The 19,206-nt window shown below is 38.6% G+C and overlaps 1 protein-coding gene across 1 annotated transcript in view; it reads right to left on the bottom strand.

The window, feature by feature from the left end:
- The window catches only part of ZWILCH (zwilch kinetochore protein), a 35,797-nt gene that overhangs the window by 7,445 nt on the left and 9,146 nt on the right, over window positions 1-19,206 (bottom strand). The window contains exons 4-15 of the mRNA XM_073241715.1: window positions 18,684-18,802; window positions 15,315-15,514; window positions 11,803-11,873; window positions 11,336-11,491; window positions 9,941-10,054; window positions 7,183-7,225; window positions 6,582-6,658; window positions 5,844-5,949; window positions 5,256-5,335; window positions 3,359-3,515; window positions 2,802-2,830; window positions 71-207 (exon numbers count right to left, since the gene is read on the bottom strand). Of these exons, the coding sequence (XP_073097816.1) occupies window positions 71-207; window positions 2,802-2,830; window positions 3,359-3,515; window positions 5,256-5,335; window positions 5,844-5,949; window positions 6,582-6,658; window positions 7,183-7,225; window positions 9,941-10,054; window positions 11,336-11,491; window positions 11,803-11,873; window positions 15,315-15,514; window positions 18,684-18,802 (1,289 nt within the window). The remainder of the gene's footprint in view (window positions 1-70; window positions 208-2,801; window positions 2,831-3,358; window positions 3,516-5,255; window positions 5,336-5,843; window positions 5,950-6,581; window positions 6,659-7,182; window positions 7,226-9,940; window positions 10,055-11,335; window positions 11,492-11,802; window positions 11,874-15,314; window positions 15,515-18,683; window positions 18,803-19,206) is intronic.

Below are 19,206 nucleotides of genomic sequence, written 5' to 3'. Positions count from 1 at the left end.
CACATTTTGGCTGCAACTATTTCAGAACAGAATACATTTTTATGTAAGGAAATAAGAGAGAAGTACTTACTGTGTTAAAGAAAAGAGGAGCTCATGTTGAGGTTTAATGAAAAGCATGCAACTGACTACTATTTCTAGAATATGGTGGAGTTTTTGAACACGATAAACCTGTTGTTGTATATCCACTGATGGAGAAATGAAATATTCCTGGAATGAAAAACAGTACAAGCAAAACAAGGAGTTAAAGAACAAGTAGAACCTTTAGAAAGAATACAGCTATGCCTGCTAAATCTAGACCACGGCTTACCAAGAAAGGAAAGCTCAATAGGATTTACCACCTCTTACCTTTCAATACTATTCTTTAAACTAAACTGTAGGCGAAGTATTCACTGAGATGTTCTAAGCAAACCATTACACAGTCTCTGGAAAAGGCAAATCACAGAACGGCTTCACCAAGGAAGCCCAAGAGGGTAACTACCACCACCAAGCTCTCCAGATGGAACAAATGGCAAATCCACAAGATAATTCTTAACTTCAATACTCTTAATAGGTTGATGGAAGTGTCCACCTCTAAAAATAGGTAATAAATCTGCAGTACCAAAAAGTTAATCAAGTGTATTGAGAAGCTTCTGCTCCAAATATATTACTGGTAAATTGGTACAACCCTTTGAAAAAGAAATTTGGCAATGTAGGTCAAGCATCATGAAGAGCTCAGACCTTCTAATTCTATTTCTGAGAACCCATCCTTAGGAAATAAGCCACGGTCAATATGGTAGGTGGCATTCTATGATGACCCCCAAGAGTCCCAACCCCCTTGCAGTAGACATCTTGTATAGTCCATTCCCCTTGAATGAGTCCAGAACTTGAAAATAGGATGGGATGTCACTCCCATGATCAGGTCACTAATCGACTGACCTTAGAGTTACTCAAAAGGGAGATTATCACTGATAATCACTCTGACCTAATCAGAGGAGCCTTTGAAAAGAAGGTGAAGCATCACAGATGCTCCCCTGCTGGCTCTGGAGAAACAAACTGCCTGTCACATCGTGGAGGGGGCCCCAGGGCAGGGGCCCGCAAGCAACCTCTGGGCCAACAGCCAGCAAGAAAATGGGGGCCTTCCTCATAGGGCCACAAGGAAATGAGTTCTGCCAGATGAGTGCACAGCCTGCTGACACCCTAAGCAGAGGACTTCGCTAAAACGTGCCCAACTCTCGACCCTAGAAGCTGACTTAATAAATTTGTTAAGCTTAAGAAGTTAAAACTATTAAGTCAATACCTTTGGGAAAGGCTTAAGCTTCTAGGTTTGTAGTGCAGTAGCTCCCCCACATCTGCAGTTTCACTTTCCACGGTTTCAGTTACCCACAGTCAACCTCGGTTTGGAAGATGATCCTCCTTCTGATGTATCATCAGAAGGTCAGTAGTAGACCAGTGCTATGTCACAGTGCCTACGACACTCACCTCACTTCATCTCATCATGTAGGCATTTTATCATCTCACATCATCACGAAGCAGGGTGAATACAGTGAAATAAGGCATTTTGAGAGAGAGACCATGTTCACACAATTTATCACAGTATATTGTTATAATTCTTCTATTTTATTATTCGTTATTGTTGTTAATCTCCTGGTGGGCCTAATTTATAAATTAAACTTTATCATAGGTAAGTACATAAAGGGCTGGGTACTATCCACGTTTTTAGGCAGCCACTGGGGCTCTTGGAATGCTTCTCCTGCAGGTAAGGACGGACGACTGTAAATGTTTGCAGCAATAGAAAACTAATACAGATAGGGAAAAGCATCAGAGTTATTTGGAGTGTGAGATGGCTTGTTTAAAAAGACATATTCCTGACTCTAGAGCTACTGAGCCACTGGGGCCCAGGAATTAGCATTTTAATAAGCCTGAAGGTTCTCAAAGCTTAAAAACTACTGTGTCAAAAGTTTGGGGTCAAACTGTATTTTTTTAAAAAGCAGGCATATGAAATGACTAGAGGGGGATTCATGAAAATAAGGAGTACTCATATTTGGGTGATAATATTAAGGGTATATTTGCCCTGTATTTTAACTGAAAAACGTTATTACTTTCCTAAATTTAAAAAAATGTACAGAAACACCAAAGCATGCCTCTCTGGACCATGTGCATGTGTATATATAGATTTTTTTTTTCTAGAACATGTTTCCACTAAAAATAATTAACCCTTAATAAAATGTTAAAATTTAAATACCATAATTTAACCCTCAAAAGAATCTAGTTGAATCGTACTTTGCACAACAGTCACAGAGTTTTTCTGTTTAATTTTTATAAGAGATAAATGACAAAAAGTTGATACTATAGATACATTTTCTAAAAGAATCTTTCAGTGAATGTCAAGGGTCAGTACAGATGCTTCTAACCTTTCTAAATCAGTACACTAGGAAAATACAATAAAGCTCATAATTATGACATTGAAATCCAGAGGTATCTTTTGAATCAATATATTAAAGAACATAAATTTCTGGAAAATATTCTTCATGTATAATAGAAATTGGGTAGGAGAATATAGAGCAAATGCTCCTTTATAGGACCTATCAAAGAAAGGTATTAGTGAGAGTAGCGGGAGTACATGGGATTGAGCAGGATACAACTCCAAATCAGTAGCATAAATTTAAAAGAGAATGAGAATTTACATTGAATGAGCTACTTTTTTGTCTTTGCCTCATTTATCCATTTCCTAAAACATGGGGCGGAGGCTGGCACACAATAGGCACTTAATACCTACATGCAGAATGACAAAAACTAACTTTAGAATAAAAAAGTAAACTCACCAAATGATTCAAAGATGCAAGTTCCTGACCTATTAAGAAAAAACACATATATACAGATAAGCTTTAGGTATTATCAATTGTTTTTTAAGAGGCCTCAGTAAAAAAGTAAACATTTTCAGAATTCATATATAAAGCAGATGTTTAAGCTAAACAGTTCCTCAGAAATGGCCGAATTTTCTGGCACATTACACCATAAATATACACTGGCACTTATTCTAAAAATGATCATAGCTTGCCCCTTACAAAAACAACCAAGAATAACCAAGTGTTGAGTATTAACATAGCATCTCATAAAAGTTTTTATTTACTACACCAACTTCATAGAATCTCAAAATGTTTGAACTAAAAACAAAGAAAGAAAACCACAGTTTTAATGTAATACCTTTACTGAGAGGGAACTAAGGACCAAAGAATGCAAGTGCCTGTCTCACAGTGAACCAGGGGCAAAGCCAGAACTACAAATGACTCAGGACAAGTAGAGAGATAAAATCTGGAAATAACTACAGCTGACAACTGTGATGTACTTTTTAATTTTTTGAGCTGGGAAAAGGACTTACCTATGAAAAAACTGATATAATCTTTCTTTAGTTTGTCCAAACCAATTTCCAAAAGCATCTGAACTGGAATAGTCCCACTGAGAGAAACTGTGTCCATGCGTCCATGATAAGACTGATGAATGAGCTTACTTAATAAACTGTTACTCCCACTATGGAGCTGGAAATCAAGAACATTTTTATAAAACTACAAATAAAAATATAAGTAAATCCAATAAGCAAAAGTGAAGCAAACTGCATTGGTTACAAGCTGAAAATTAAAAGCTTGCATCTGTAGTCTTCTGCTACTATAAATTGTTTGAGTAAAAGTCCCTAAGTTACAAATGTCAATTTCTAAAGTGTCATTCCTACATCACTTGCTTACGTCCAAAACAAATACAAAGAGTTTAAACTTATCATCCCTAGATACATTTCCACCAAAGAGGAGACAGAGTTGGTCCTTTGAAACTTTACAATTAGGCATTTTTCTCCTGGCTGATTAAGTGCTTTGTGCATCTTTTCCAAAACTGAACATCTTCATCTACATGGAAAATCTGGGCTGCTACAGGAAAACTCTCTCTCCCTCAATAGTCCATGCATGCATCAGAAGGAACTCCTTACTGGCTACAATATCAACATACTAACTAGATCATTTGCACATTAAAAAGAGCTATGAACTTATAGATACAGCATGTGTTCCAAATACTAATTCGTTTTAAACATACCTAAGATATTTGGCATTTCCTATTACCTCTAATTTTAATGATAATCTCTTGCGTTTTTTAATAAAAACTATTTGCACATGGTAGTGATATATTTGTAAACGTCTCACCAACACAGAGACTTTCCTGAGAAAAATTAAACAGCCAAGACTAAAATAGCTACAATGACTAATGCCCAGTTAGGGGCAGAGTTTGCAGGCCTTTGCTTTGGACTGTATCTTTGTTCACACCTATGAAAGTTTCTAAGTTTCACAGTCATGAACTGGCAGCCACATTATTCAAAAGAATTCCTATTAAATGAGGACTCTTTTCATTTCTAGTTTTTTATTTAGCTTTTTTAAATCACAAAAGCACAGTGTCATTATAGAAAATACATAAAGTACAGAAATGTATAATGCACTTGGAAAAACTCATTTGTAACCTTAATACTTATAGCTGTAACTTTTTTATGGGTGATTGCTATAACTTTTTAGTACGTTTCCAGGTTTTTCTCTCCAAAAAAAATTTTTTTATGTAACAACATATAGTCCTCTTTACTGACCATTATAAACATTTCTCTACATCATCTGTCAGTATCATTTTTAGCAACTATTACATGTGCCACTATGTGGTTATATCACTGCTTACTTAATCATTCAATCAACAGGGGAAATTTAGGTCATTTACAACTTATTGCTACTGTGGGGCTTGATGACTGTTCTGATATACAAGATCTTGATGCCTACCTTCTCATACTTCTGTGTATGTAGGATGGTTCCTAACAAAAAAATCACTGATTCAGACGGCGTGATACATTTTGAGGATCTCAATACCTTAACAAAATTGCTTTTTAGAAAGCATCCCAGTATGTACTCTCATCAGTAGTATATGAGGATGATTATTCATAGCAGCAGTAACAACAATATTAGTATCTTATGAACAGTAAACACTTAATTATGAGCTAGGTGCAAGGCACTCTACATGAATTAAATTATGTAGCCCTGAACACCACCATGAGGTAGGTACTATTCCTACCCTACTTCACAAATGAGGACACTGGGGCACAGAGAAGTAAAAGAATCTGCTCAAGTTTACACAGCTAGAAAGTATCAGGGATGAAATTCAAACTCAAGAGAGTCTGTTCAGAGCCTGTGCCCCTACCTGTCCTGCCACGCTTCTGAGAAAGCTTTTGATTCTAGCACACACACCGCTACACCTACCCACGGCTGTAGCTCACCACGCCGCAGATTCTGGATGATCAATGTAAAACACTTCACCAGGTCTTGATATGAAATCACACCTTGATATGAAAACAAGTGAGTCCAACATTATTTTCATGGTATTTCTGCAGATCAAATACACCATTCATCTTAAGGATACACAAATTAGTAGAAGACAAGTGTTTCTGTACTTTATGGATGGAGAAGAGGAAAAAATTAAATGCAAAAAAAACCCTAACACATTTCTAAAGTTAAGAAATTAAAGTCATTGCCATAAAATAACACTGTAAAATATTAAGGAGTATCTTTTCCTTTTTCTAATAATTTCACTAAGGTTTATATTTTAATAAATACAGCATAAAAACCACCTCCAACTTATCCTTAAGGCAGGAGAAAACAGATTCCATGAATTGCCTTGTCTTAGTACAATTCTTGAGTATAAGGTACCAATGCATTACTAGAAATGAATTCGATAAAATAAGATCCACACTTCCACACAAGACTAGCAGTACATACTGTATTGTTGCCAAAAGACTTTTAAAAGAATAACAGAAAAATGTTTATTTCACTCTCAGGATGGACACCTACTGCTGCTCATTTTGAACCACAGCTGCTCAGCAAAGTCGAGATCACCCCGCACTGTGAAAAGACACTCAATGGAACGATCAACGGCTGCACTGTCATGCTTCACTGTCTAGAAGAGAAGCAAACATCAGAGAATACTCAATTTAAGAAAAAGTGAAATAGTTGAAGGACAATAAGCTTTTAAATGCTGCTCCAAGAAAATGTGGATTCATGAACACACACACAAAAAATATGAATGAATTTTGTAAACTTCATTCGCTGATGAGGAGATGCAAATCAAGAGTAAAAAACTGGATCCCTGGAACTCTCTTAAAATTGTGATGCCTAAAAGCAAGCATTCAACTTTCCTTCATGTAAAAATATTCAATTCAATAATCTTTGTCTCCATTTTCCTCTTTACCAAATTATAACCTATTTTGTTTCATTTAATGCCACATATGGCATATTAACATATCATCTCACAGTATGTTAATATACTATAACAATACCATCTTAAGGTAGATTAACATAGTCACTTCTTCTCTGCAGTTGAATAATAATGCATAAGTTCTCTTAAAATATATAAGTTCTTAACAAAAACAATCACTAGTGCTAACATTAAAGAAAAACAAAAAACTACCCTCAAAATGCTGCCTTGGCTGCACCAGATCCACTTGAGGTGGTATGACGTGAAAGCCAACCACAACTGCATTTTGAAAGCTACTTTAGTGTACATCTCTAACTGATGTAATAATCACTTACCTCTGTGTCTTTTTTTGTAGAATCACCAAATCCATCCAGTTTATTTAAGTCTAGAAAGTGGCAAAAACTTATTAATTCTGGATCTTATTTTTCTGCTTTCTAAATGATTTCCATCCTAGTCCTGTCTTCAAATGGTAAATGAGGACACTAGAAGTATAACCAGGGATTTCAGTAAATCACTTAACTCTCTATTGGAGATCATAATAAATAACCACCAGGCAGGGCTGGGAGGATAAAATGAGATCCAGCAAAAGCCCCTGATAAACAATGTCAGGCACATGGTAGTTATTGTTCCATTCCTCTTCTCTTATAATCTCAAATATAGTTGTGGTATATACAGTTTAAATTAAATATTATTATTTCTTAAAATTACTTAGAACTTTTACCATTAGCAATTCAGAATGAAAGCTGTCCCTCTAACCATGACAGAAGAAGGACTGACAATACGGATGCAACAATCAGGGAAAAGCAAACGTGAAGCTGAATGGAAGTTTATATTAAAATAACATAAACACATACGCCTAAACTAAAGCAAGGAAAAGGGGTTACGAAAGGTGGGAAAAGCTAGAGGAGTAATGTGAGACAGCCGCTCAACTCGAACGAGGGAACTGCCAGTCACAGAGCACGGAAGGTGGGGACAACACCTAGGGGACAGCAGGAAATGGGATTAGAAGGAATAGGGGCCAGACAGGAATAGTGATCTCTAAACCTGACAAGATTTTTTTTTTTATTTCATTGGAAGACAACAACTACTCTTGATTTTTTAGCAGGAAAATGACATAATCAAGTAGTTAAGAATTCCTGTCAGCCATCCCCAGGGTGGATTCTATGGGGGAAAGTACAATGTTTCTCAATACAAGTGATATCATCATCTACCACCAGATGGTCTTGGAAAAATGTGTGGATAATTTTTGGTGTCACAAAGACTAGGGGTACAGGAGCACTTCAAGCATTTACTTTGGTAGTGGCCAAGTATACTGTCTGTGGCCAAGGATATTATACTGTTATGTGAACAATGGTCCCAAACCACCAAGAACAGCTCTGCCCAAATGCTCATGGTGTCCCTGTTGAGAAATGATGAATGATCATTAGAGTGGCCCAGGAGGGAGGTGAAAAGGGCTGTAACTAAGATTGGGCAGTGAGAGAACATTTAAAGGAAAAAACTCACAGTTTATTCCACAGAGAGAGAGACAGAGAGAAAAGTATATGTGGAACAAGAAAAAAGCTTACCCATTTATAAAAATACAGGGGATTGAACTTGGAGAGACTATGGTCATGTGCACATCTAAGATTCTGTGAATTTATAAGGGAGATTATAACAAAGTATGGACTTTCAAGTCAGATGGATATACATGTACTTGAATGTATTTGACAGACATGTTATTTAAACCAGCTCTTCCACTACAGTTGTCAATGCCTCAGGTCAAATAACCAAACCATCTAGCATCATGTGCTGGCACAGGGAATGGCAGCTTCTAGTGGTGGTAGTGGCAGAAACAGTTCTTACTATAGTAAAATACAAGATTTCTAAATTGAAGGAATGGTAAAACCATAGACAGAAATGAGGTGGGGGGGTCTCTAAGAGGATCTAGTATTGAGATTTTCAAGTTTCATTTTGGAAATACTGAGTTGAAGCCATAGTACTCTGCTCAAGTGGAAATAATTTGGTGGATGTGGGAAAGACGGGAACTGGTATCAGCTTCAAGAAGGAAGTCTGGAGTCCCCTCGTAAAGCATTAGTTGAATCACTGACAGGACAAGCTCTCTGCCAGGGTGTGGAGAGAGACAGGCAGAGAGCTGAGAGCAGAAGCATGATGGAAGTCCACGGTGAGGGTCCTGGAAGAGGGGCTTACAAGAAAGAAAGGTGAGAAGGTAGAAAATGTACTACGTTGTGTACAAACAGGGAAATAATGATTGGTGATACAATATTAAAACTGCTTGGTACTATGCCAGATGCTGAAGGCACAACAGAGTACACTCCAGTCTAGTAGGGAAGACAGAAAGTAAATAATTGTATTTGACAAGCACTCTGACAGGAGGTGTGTGTGTGTGTGTGTGTGTGTGTTGCTCCACAGCAGAACAAAGCACTGGCAGAGAGCTCACCCAGCAAGGAGGCAGGAGAAGGGCACACCAGAAAGTGACACTGTGACAGGACGGGAGCTACCACAAGCAGGGAGATCGACGTGGTGAGGGTTTGGGTTCAGTAGGAGCAGAAGAGGGTGTGAGATTAAGCTAAAGAAGTAAGTAGGAGCCATTCAGAATATGAAAAGATCCTGAAAGTCATTAGTCACCAGGGAACTACAAATCAAAACCATGGGATACCACTTTATCCCCACTAGGACGGCTATAATAAACAAAGGACAATATCAAGCACTGGCAAGGATCTAGAGAAATTGGAACCCCCATGTACTGCTGGGTGGGAAGGTAAAATGGGGCAGCCACTTTGGAAAACGGTTAGAGTTGGGCAGGCCCTCAAAAGGTTAAACATAAAGTCACAATATGACCCAGCAACTCCACCCAAGAGATGTGAAAAACTGTCACACAAACACTTGTACACAACTGTTGGCAGCATTACTCATAATAGCCAACAAGTAAAAACAACAAATGGATGCATGGTTAAACAAAAGTGGTGTATCTATACAATGGAATGCAATTCAACAATAAAAAGGAACAAAGTAAGACAAACAGATTAGTGGCTTCCAGGGACTGGTGGGGGAGGGAGTGACCACTAATGGGCATGAGGTTTCTTTCTGGAGTGATGAAAATACTCTCAAATTAAATATGGTCACGGTTGGACAACAATACATGTAAGTACAGTAAAAAACATTGAATTGTACACTTAAAACAAGTGAATTTTATGGGATATAATTTGTATCTCAATAAAGCTGTTAAAAGAAAAAAGTCAGTAGGCCAGTGATGTAACTGGCTTTGTAGGGACATACTGGCTTTGTAGGCCAGGCAAGGACATATGGATTTCTACAGCGTTAAAATGAGGCGCTCAGTTTGTACAGTAGAGCTGAAATTACTAACACATAAAATTCCTGAAACACATGATTAATCTTTAGCATCAATCAAAAAACCAATCCAGTTATTAACAAGCAGATTATATATGTATTAAGAATAAACTGGCAATTGATTCATATGAAAACAGGGGAATCCATATGAATAAAGACCAAATACTCCCTTAGAAAAGGCAGAACTGTAGCTATTAGCTACTCAACACTCCCTTTAATTCTAAGGACAACCACCACGTAGCAAAATTAAACTGCCCTAATTGCCAAGAGTACCTAATACATAACACTCAAAAGACATTTTGAAGAACACAAAAATAACATCATTAGCAAAATTTTTTATGAAAACATGTGATTTAATGCAAGCTACAAATTCCTGAAGGATACTCACAATGAGAAATTTCAGTTCTCTGTGAAGATGATTCAAAGGACCTCTGGGTTCTCCCAATTCCACTTTAATATTCTAAAAAGTTCCAAAAAGTTTTAAAAGGTCAGTTTTCACTGGTAATCCCATCTTCTCTGCATAAGGGTCACAGTTACTTGCATTTCAAATCACTCATGCATTAAAAACTATATTTCAGAAAGTACTAATAAATTGAAAAAGTGGGGTAATGTTTCATTTAGAACTCCTTATTCAGAGATACCATAGATTCTGTCCATCCCAATACAGTAACCTAAATTCATGCCACCACAACCTCTCTCTATACCAGAATTCTACCTACGTGCAACAACTGTTCTGTCCTTTCCCACAGATGTTCCAAGAGGACAAGTAGGAAAAATATAAATAAATACATCTCAAGACCCAATGGCAAACTTAGCATTACCACACACCAAAGATAAAACCCCCTAATAAATATGTTCACTAGACTCCTCCTAACTAAACCAACAGTGTGCTGTCTTGGCCAGAGGTCAAAGTTTTACAAACCTAAAACCTTTAAAGAAAAAAAAAAGCGGTGGTGAGAGGAATGAAAGAAAAAAGCAAATGCTGTTTTATGTAAATTCCTATTCCAGGAAAAGAAAAGCATCAGGAATATAATTATCCATAATCCCACCACCTTGAGGGAACTGTCAACACTAGCTAGGCTTCTGTATACACATTTCTTAAAAACATGGTTGAGATCCTACTATATATACAATTTTGTACATTTTCTTTCCTTTCCTTTGCTTAATAATAAGTATCTCCTATTATTATTAAAGATGTTTCAAATCATGATTTTTAAACAATGGAATATATTTCATCATGGAAATCTATTTTAATCATTTCCCAGCTGAATGTTCAAGGTTTTGATTTTAACAGTATGGAAACACAGCTATTATTACTGCACTGAATATCTTTGTACACGAACTTTTATTAGCAATTGGATCAATTTTTAAAGACAGATTCCTAGAAATGTGAATATAGGGTGAAAAGGCTTGACAGCATGATTCTGATGTGTTGCCAATATCTGCACTCCTTTAAGAATAGCAGAGGTAAGTCACTTTGATGATTTCATTTGAGTCCCAACTCCAAAGACTTTAGTGATCACTGGGAAATTCTCAAGTTACATAATGGTGGTGTGTAGGCAACTGATAGGTCAGATCACCTGGCAAAACGTCCATTGACTGCCCTGGAAAGACTTGAGGGACAGGCTGAGCATTTAGGAGCTGTTTTCAAGGGCTGGGGCTAAAAGCTTCTCTGGCAACAAGCAAGGTAAACGTAAAGGCGTACTGAGTAAACTCAAGAGAAAACAGGGCTCACTCCCACCAGAGCTGCGGTTGAAGAAAGTGGAGGGACTTGAAGAATCTCATCCACAGGACTCCAGGCGATATCCAGCGTGATGGTAGTTTGTGATGCAGCAACCGTGTCGTCCAAGGCAGTGGACTTAAAGAGCTCATACTGCGCAAAGCCCCTGGATGTGACCTGAAAAGAGTGCATCCAGCACACGGTTCACTAAGCTTCACGTGGCCAGACATTAATCATCAAAACTACTTCGATTCTGTTCCCAAAAGAAGAAAAAGCAGTCCACTTTTATCCCAAATGGAAAAATAAGACAATTCCTTTTCATCACAAAGGCACGAGGACATATATTTTTAGTCATTAGCTGATATAAAAATAAACATTGTGATATGAGAGAAAAATCTCTAGTCGTATTAGGAGTTAAAAAAACTTTAAATTAGGAAACAGGTCCATAACAGATTAAAGAAAATAATGAGTAGAAGAGAAATACTTACAGTAGACAAATGATGTCTTTTCTTATGTGAATTTTTCAAGTCTTCAAGATTTACAGAATAATTTTTATCAGCTAAAGAAAATGAAAAAAAGAAAATATTTAAAGGTACAATTCAAAATCATTGTTAGCACTAAAACTTACAGTCCCTCAAATTGTGTTCTTTTTTTTAAACCTTCAAACAGAACTGATTTTATTTCCATTTTTTGGTTTCAAATGTGTATCACAGTGGTTCAACAGTCCCCATGATCAACTTATATTGTGATTGTGAATTATTGTGCCCTTATTGCCCTCCCCTTCCCCCAACACCTGTACCCGCTCCAACCCCTCCCCCTTGGTAACCACTAGTCACTTCTCAGTGTCTGAGTCTAGGCCTGTTTTGCTTTGTTCTCATATTCCACAAATACTGGATCCATCCATGTTGTTGTAAATGGCAGGATTTCTTTTCTTTTTATGGCTGAGTAACATTCCATTGTGTATATGAATCACATGTACTTTATCCATTACTCTATTGAGGAACACTTAGGTTGCTTCCATATCTTGCCTATTGCAAACATTGCACTGATAAACATAGGGGTGCATATATATCTTCAATTCCTCAAATTCTGAGGGTACCACAACTAACACTAATAATCATTGAAATTAACATTGAAATCACACATGAATAAAATGTTTATAAAAGTAGGAAAAGTGGAACAGGGGTAAATAATAATACCAAGAGTATAATTAAATGCCTACTATGCAATTGGAATTATATAGTCATTATATTCAATTTTTTTATCCTGTAGTGAAAATTTCCAAAAAGACACAATAAAAATCAAATGAAACACATCTTCCACCACATCAACAAAAAGAAGGACAAAAACCACATGATCATCTCCATAGATGCTGAAAAAACATTTGACAAAATTCAACATTCATTCATGATAAAAACTCTCAACAAAATGGGTATAGAGGGCAAGTACCTCAACATAATAAAGGCCATATATGATACACCCACAGCCAACATCATACTGAACAGCGAAAAGCTGAATGCTTTTCACCTAAGATCGGGAACAAGACAGCGATGCCCGCTCTCCCCACCGTTACTCAACATAGTACTGGAGGTCCTACCCACAGGAATCAGACAAAACAAAGAAATACAAGGCATCCAGATTGGTAAAGAAGAAGTCAAACTGTCACTATTTGCAGATGACATGATATCATACATAAAAAACCTGAAGACTCCACTCCAAAACTACTACAAATAGTATCTGAATTCAGCAAAGTTATAGGATACAAAATTAATACACAGAAATCTGTTGCTTTCCTATACACTAACGATGAATTAATAGAAAGAGAAATCAGGAAAACAATTCCATTCACAATTGCATCATAAAGAATAAAATACCTGGGAATAAACCTAACCAAGTAAGTGAAAGACCTCTAACCTGAAAACTACAAGACACTCTTAAGAGAAATTAAAGAGGACACTAACAAATGGAAACTCATCCCATGCTCTTGGCTAGGAAGAATTAATATTGTCAAAATGGCCATCCTGCCAAAAGCAATCTACAGAATCAATGCAATCCCTATCAAAATACCAACAGCATTCTTCAACAAACTGGAACGAATAGTTCTAAAATTCATATGGAACCACAAAAGACCCTGAATAGCCAAAGCAATCCTGAGAAGGAAGAATAAAGCAGGGGGGATCTCACTTCCCAACTTCAAGTTCTACTACAAAGCCACAGTAATCAAGACAATTTGGTACTGGCACAAGAACAAAGCCACAGACCAGTGGAACAGAATAGAGAGTTCAGATATTAACCCACACATATAGGGTCAATTAATATACGATAAAGGAGCCATGGACATACAATGGGGAAATGACAGTCTCTTCAACAGATGGTGCTGGCAAAACTGGACAGCTACTTGTAATAGAATGAAACTGGATCACTGTCTTACCCCATACACAAAAGTAAATTCAAAATGGATCAAAGACCTGAATGTAAGTCATGAAACCATAAAACTCTTAGAAAAAAACATAGGCAAAAATCTCTTGGACATAAACATGAGCAACTTCTTCATGAACATATCTCCCCGGGCAAGGGAAACAAAGGCAAAAATGAACAAGTGGGACTATATCAAGCTGAAAAGTTTCTGTACAGCAAAGGACACCAGCAATAGAACAAAAAGACATCCTACAGTATGGGGGAATATATTCATAAATGACAGATCCAATAAAGGCTTGACATCCAAAATACAAAAAGAGCTCATGCACCTCAACAAACAAAAAGCAAATAATCCAATTAAAAAATGGGCAGAGGATCTGAACACACAGTTCTCCAAAGAAGAAATTCAGATGGCCAACAGACACATGAAAAGATGCTCCACATCACCAATCATCAGAGAACTGCAAATAAAAACCACAATGAGATATCACCTCACACCAGTAAGGATTGCCACCATCCAAAAGACAAACAACAACAAATGTTGGTGAGATTGTGGAGAAAGGGGAACCCTCCTACACTGCTGGTGGGAATGTAAATTAGTTCAACCATTGTGGAAAGCAGTATGGAGGTTCCTCAAAGAGCTCAAAAGAGAAATACCATTTGACCCAGGAATCCCACTTCTAGGACTTTACCCTAAGAATGCAGCAGCCCAGTTTGAAAAAGACATATGCACCCCTATTTTTATCACAGCACTATTTACAATAGCCAAGAAATGGAAGCAACTTAAGTGTCCATCAGTAGATGAATGAACAAAGAAGATATACGCACAGTGGAATATTATTCAGCCATAAGAAGAAAACAAATCCTACTGTTTGCAACAACATGGATGGAGCTAGAGGTTATTACGCTCAGTGAAATAAGCCAGGTGGAAAAAGACAAGTATCAAATGATTTTACTCATATGTGGAGTATAAGAACAAAGAAAAAAAAAAACTGAAGGAACAAAACAGCAGCAGACTCACAGAACCCAAGAATGGACTAACAGTGACCAAAGGGAAAGGGACTGGGGAGGATGGGTGGGAAGGGAGGGACAAGGGGTAAAAAGGGGCATTACGATTAGCACACATGGTGGGGGGGGTGGTGGCATGGGGAGGGCTGTACAACACAGAGAAGACAAGTAGTGATTCTATAGCATCTTACTACACTTATGGACAGTGACTAATGGGGTATGTGGTGGGGAGTTGATTGGGGGAGTCTAATAACCATAATGTTGCTCATGTAATTGTAGATTACTGATACCAAAAAAAAAAAAAACAAACCAACAAATAAAAACCTAAAAAAAAAAAAAGGCAAATGAAACCCAAACAAAACAGCCATAAAGTCCGGTTCAGACTCTCAGAGATATGCTTCTGGAGTATCTCCTACATGCTGCAGTCGTACAGTAGAGTAGATTCACGGTGGCTAACAAGTTCCACTGTGTCCCCCCCTCTTAAAGAGTACATCAGTTTCCAATAAAAACCATATAACCACACAAATAAATAAATATCCACACCCCCATAAAAGTAAAAACAGTGAACGCTCACCTTTACAACTGACCATATATAAGACAATTCCTGTAATGCTGCTATTTGTTGTGATAAGCTCAGCTCCCAGCCAACAGGTACCTTCAGGATCTGAACTGTCACACCTCACCCAAAGAGGAGGAAGGGGAGTAACTGGCCGATTAATCTTCAAATGGGTCATATTAGGATTGTGAGCCATAGTGTAAAGTCCAATTAACTGCCTGGAATTCAAAAGTGGGAAAAAAATATATAAGTAGAGATTGTCAGTCAAGAGTTTTCTTTTCCGAAGATATCATGAAGGGAACTTACAATTCTAACTCTGATCCCACTTCTGATCACCAATTAATATTCTGCACCCAATTCCAATGTGTGGGGTTTTCCTCACACTAAGCAATTCTCAGACACCAGCTGGGTGTCCTGTAATTCAACTCAATTTAACACTATTAACCAGAGATAGCATCAGATCCTACAGATTAAGGGCTCAGTACCACAAGACTGCCACCCACCCCTTCAGATGCCAAAGGCAAGTCCAGGTTACCACCCATGCTTCTGACAGGCTACACGTTGGAGCTTCTGACAAACCTCTTCTTGGGTTCCATTAATTTGCTAGAGTGGCTCACAGAACTCAGGGAAACATTTCACTTATTAGATTACTGGTTTACTATAAAAGGATGTAACTCAAGCACAGCCAGGTGGAAGAGATGCACAGAGTGAGGGGTGGGGAAAGGGCGAGGAGCTTCCATGCCCTCTCCTTGCGTGCCATTCTGCCTGCATCTGCACGTGTTCACCAACCCCAACAGCTCTCCAAACCTCCTTTCAGCTTTTATGGAACCGTCACCACATAGGCAGGGTTGACTAAATCATTGGCATCGGTGGCTGGCACTCAACCATCTAACCCTCTAACCACAGGGCTCCTTCCCCTGGCAACCAGCCCCATCCTTTGGCTACTTAAGGTTTTTTGAAATGTTGCCTCATTAATATAACAAAAGACAACTTTATAGCTCTCCTCAGAGTTTTAGGAGTTCTGTGCCAGGAACAGTGGACAAAGACCAAATATGTTTCTTATTATAAATCACAAATCACAGTACCCTAGAAACAAAAATCTGGAAATTACGTGGCAAAATACATAAATATTTCACCCAGTGAAGAAGTGGGAGAAGGGCACACCAGGCAGATGAAGACACAGGCACCAGAAAGTGACACAGTGTGACAGGATCCTAGCTGCTACAAGCAGGGAGTTCCACAAGGCAGGGGTAGAGGGGCAGTGGGGGTGAAGCAGGCTGTGAGATTAAGCAAAAGACCAAGTAGGACAAGTCAGTAAAATCATAATAAAGCTAGGGACAGGGTTGTAAATGTAGAGCCAGTAACCTCCTGAAAAGATCCTTGAGGTCTTTAGGCATTAGAACACGTAAAGAAATTTGAATATAGACTGTGAACTAGATAGTAGTATTTGAACAATGTTAAATTTCCAGATTTTGATCATTGTTCTATGGTTATGTAAGAGAATGTACTTGTTCTTAGGAAATACACAGTGAAATATTTAGGGGTAAAGGAGCACAGTATCTCCAACATACTGTCAATATTTCATTAAAAAAGTATAATGTGTGTGTTATCATATAGATGTGTTAGGAACGTCAGGTAGAAAGCCAGACATGAGTAGCCGGGGAAAGGGAAGATAAGGTCCAAGGAAAAAACCCACCCAAACTCTGCCCAGGTAGGGGGTCCCAAGTGAAGACAACAAAGGCTTTGCAGGGAGAGAACTTCCTTGTCTGGTCCAAACTGGTCCCAACCAGATCCCAACCTGGGCACAATTGAACAAAACTAAGAACTCCCCAAAGCACACGCCAACACGGGAAAGGACATGTGCAAGGAGAGGGATGGCTATATAGATGGACCTGGAAGTCAGACGACCCCACCTGGTCCATCAGAGAGGCGCCCCCCCAGCCCACCTGAGGGATCAGGGCTACTACCTACCTTGGCGGGAATTCAAATAAAACTTTCACTCTGCTTCACTGCTGTGTCTCTGCCTTTCAATTCTTCGTCCGGGTGGGGACAAGAACTAGGGAGAACAAACGTGCCCCCTAACAGATGGGGGCGCAGGAAACGAGGAAGAGCACGCCCAGAGAGAACGACCAAGCAGATGCGGCACAATGTGAATCTGGGCTAAGGGTGCACACAAGTTCCCGTTCTATTCTTCTGACTTTTCTGTACACTTCAAAGTGTACCAAAATTAAAAGTTACCAAAATATGTGGCTTGAAATTTTTCAGAGATGAAAACTGAATTTATTACCAACAGATGTTCAAGAAAGGAATTTCTAAGGGATTGTACTTAAAAGGAGACACGATAATCCCAGAAGGAAGGTCTGACATGCAAGAAATGGAGAGCAAAGAAATGATAAGCATATGGATAAATCCAAACAAACACTGGCTGGAGAAAATACAAATAAATGTTTAAGTCGAGGAAGAGAAAAAAAAAAGGCCAAATATGACTTAAAATCAAGAAGTCATGAAACAAAAGACTTTGAAAGCTTCTACATAGTAAAACAAACAAAAAACCATGAAGGAAAGCCACTTTGGGAACATGGTCATTACAGTCATTATTCTCTAATACTACCTCTATGACTATATGCTCCAGAGCCCCTTGACAGGAGACTTTTTGATTTTGGAGGTGAGGGAGGCCAGGCAGAGGGAACAGCACATGGCTACACAGGGAGAGGCAGAAGCGAAGCTGGCAAGGCAGACAGGCAGGGTTTCTACCGGGGCATGCACTATTGGCATCTGGGCGGGTTAATTCCTCGCCGTGCAGCAGAGCCCCATACATTACAGGACATTTACCATCTGTGGCCCAAGCCAATAGCTCCCCTCAGTCACTGTGACAACCCAGAAGTACTCTGCATATTTCCATATGCCCACTGGGTATGGCACCCCTGGTGGGGGACCACTGGACTAGACAATGAAGGCCCGTATGCATCACTCATAAGGAAGTTGTAGTTCATCATGAGGCAACCAGAACCGCTGAAGGATCTTTAAGCAGGGGAGCCATGCTATCAGGCTTCCATTTTACAAAGATTCTTCTGGCAGCAGTGTGGAAGCAAGAATGGAGGGCAACCAGATGAGACACAAGGAAAACAGTCAAGAAGTGACACTAATAAATGGTCTAGGGGAGTGGAGAAAGGGAAGACCGGCAGTTCTTGGGCGTGTTTGGGATACTATGGGACATTCAAGTACAGCTATCCTTGGAGTTGGTATACATCTAACTAGAGGAGGAAGGAGGGAGAGAGGGAGGGATCTGAGCCAGAAGCATATATTTTTCCAAGGCTGATAAGAATGCTTCAATTTAAATCCTGCCCTCGAGCCCTACTCCTACCCTGACACTAAGAAAAACCTTACCTTGCTCTCCCAACTGGTAAAGCAAGTGGTCCAACATTCTCACCAGTAGAGAAATCAGAAATAGCAGTTTCTTCAGATTGTAGTTCTTCAACATGACTTGTTTCTTCCTTTTCTAAAGTCTTTAAAAAATGTTTTTAATTATTTAGCCAGGTAAAACAATCCTTAAGATAGTGGCGAAATCTTCACTATGCTAGAATAACATACTAATTTCTAAACCCTTAAGCACAGATGATTGGGTTATGGTACGAATCATAGCTACAAACCAGGTTGACACCAAAAAATCTTGCCATCACAAACATTTCCTCCGTCCCATAAAAACATATTGGTCTAAGTTGCTACTAATACAGGAAGCTTCTTACACTACCTGAAAAGGAAGCACTCCTACATGTACAAAATGATGGTCTGAGATAAAATCCGGAATCTGGCAAAAAAAATTCAAAGTCAAGGAAACATTAAGTGTAATACCTACCAAGTCTACAAAGTATTTATTGCCATTAGAGCTTAACGGATAAGAGCTTGAGTT

This window comes from Manis javanica, chromosome 8 (genome assembly GCF_040802235.1).
Source record: "Manis javanica isolate MJ-LG chromosome 8, MJ_LKY, whole genome shotgun sequence".
Taxonomy (NCBI): domain Eukaryota; kingdom Metazoa; phylum Chordata; class Mammalia; order Pholidota; family Manidae; genus Manis; species Manis javanica.
Note: the sequence above shows the minus strand (reverse complement) of the source record. Positions and strands in the feature narration are given on the sequence as shown.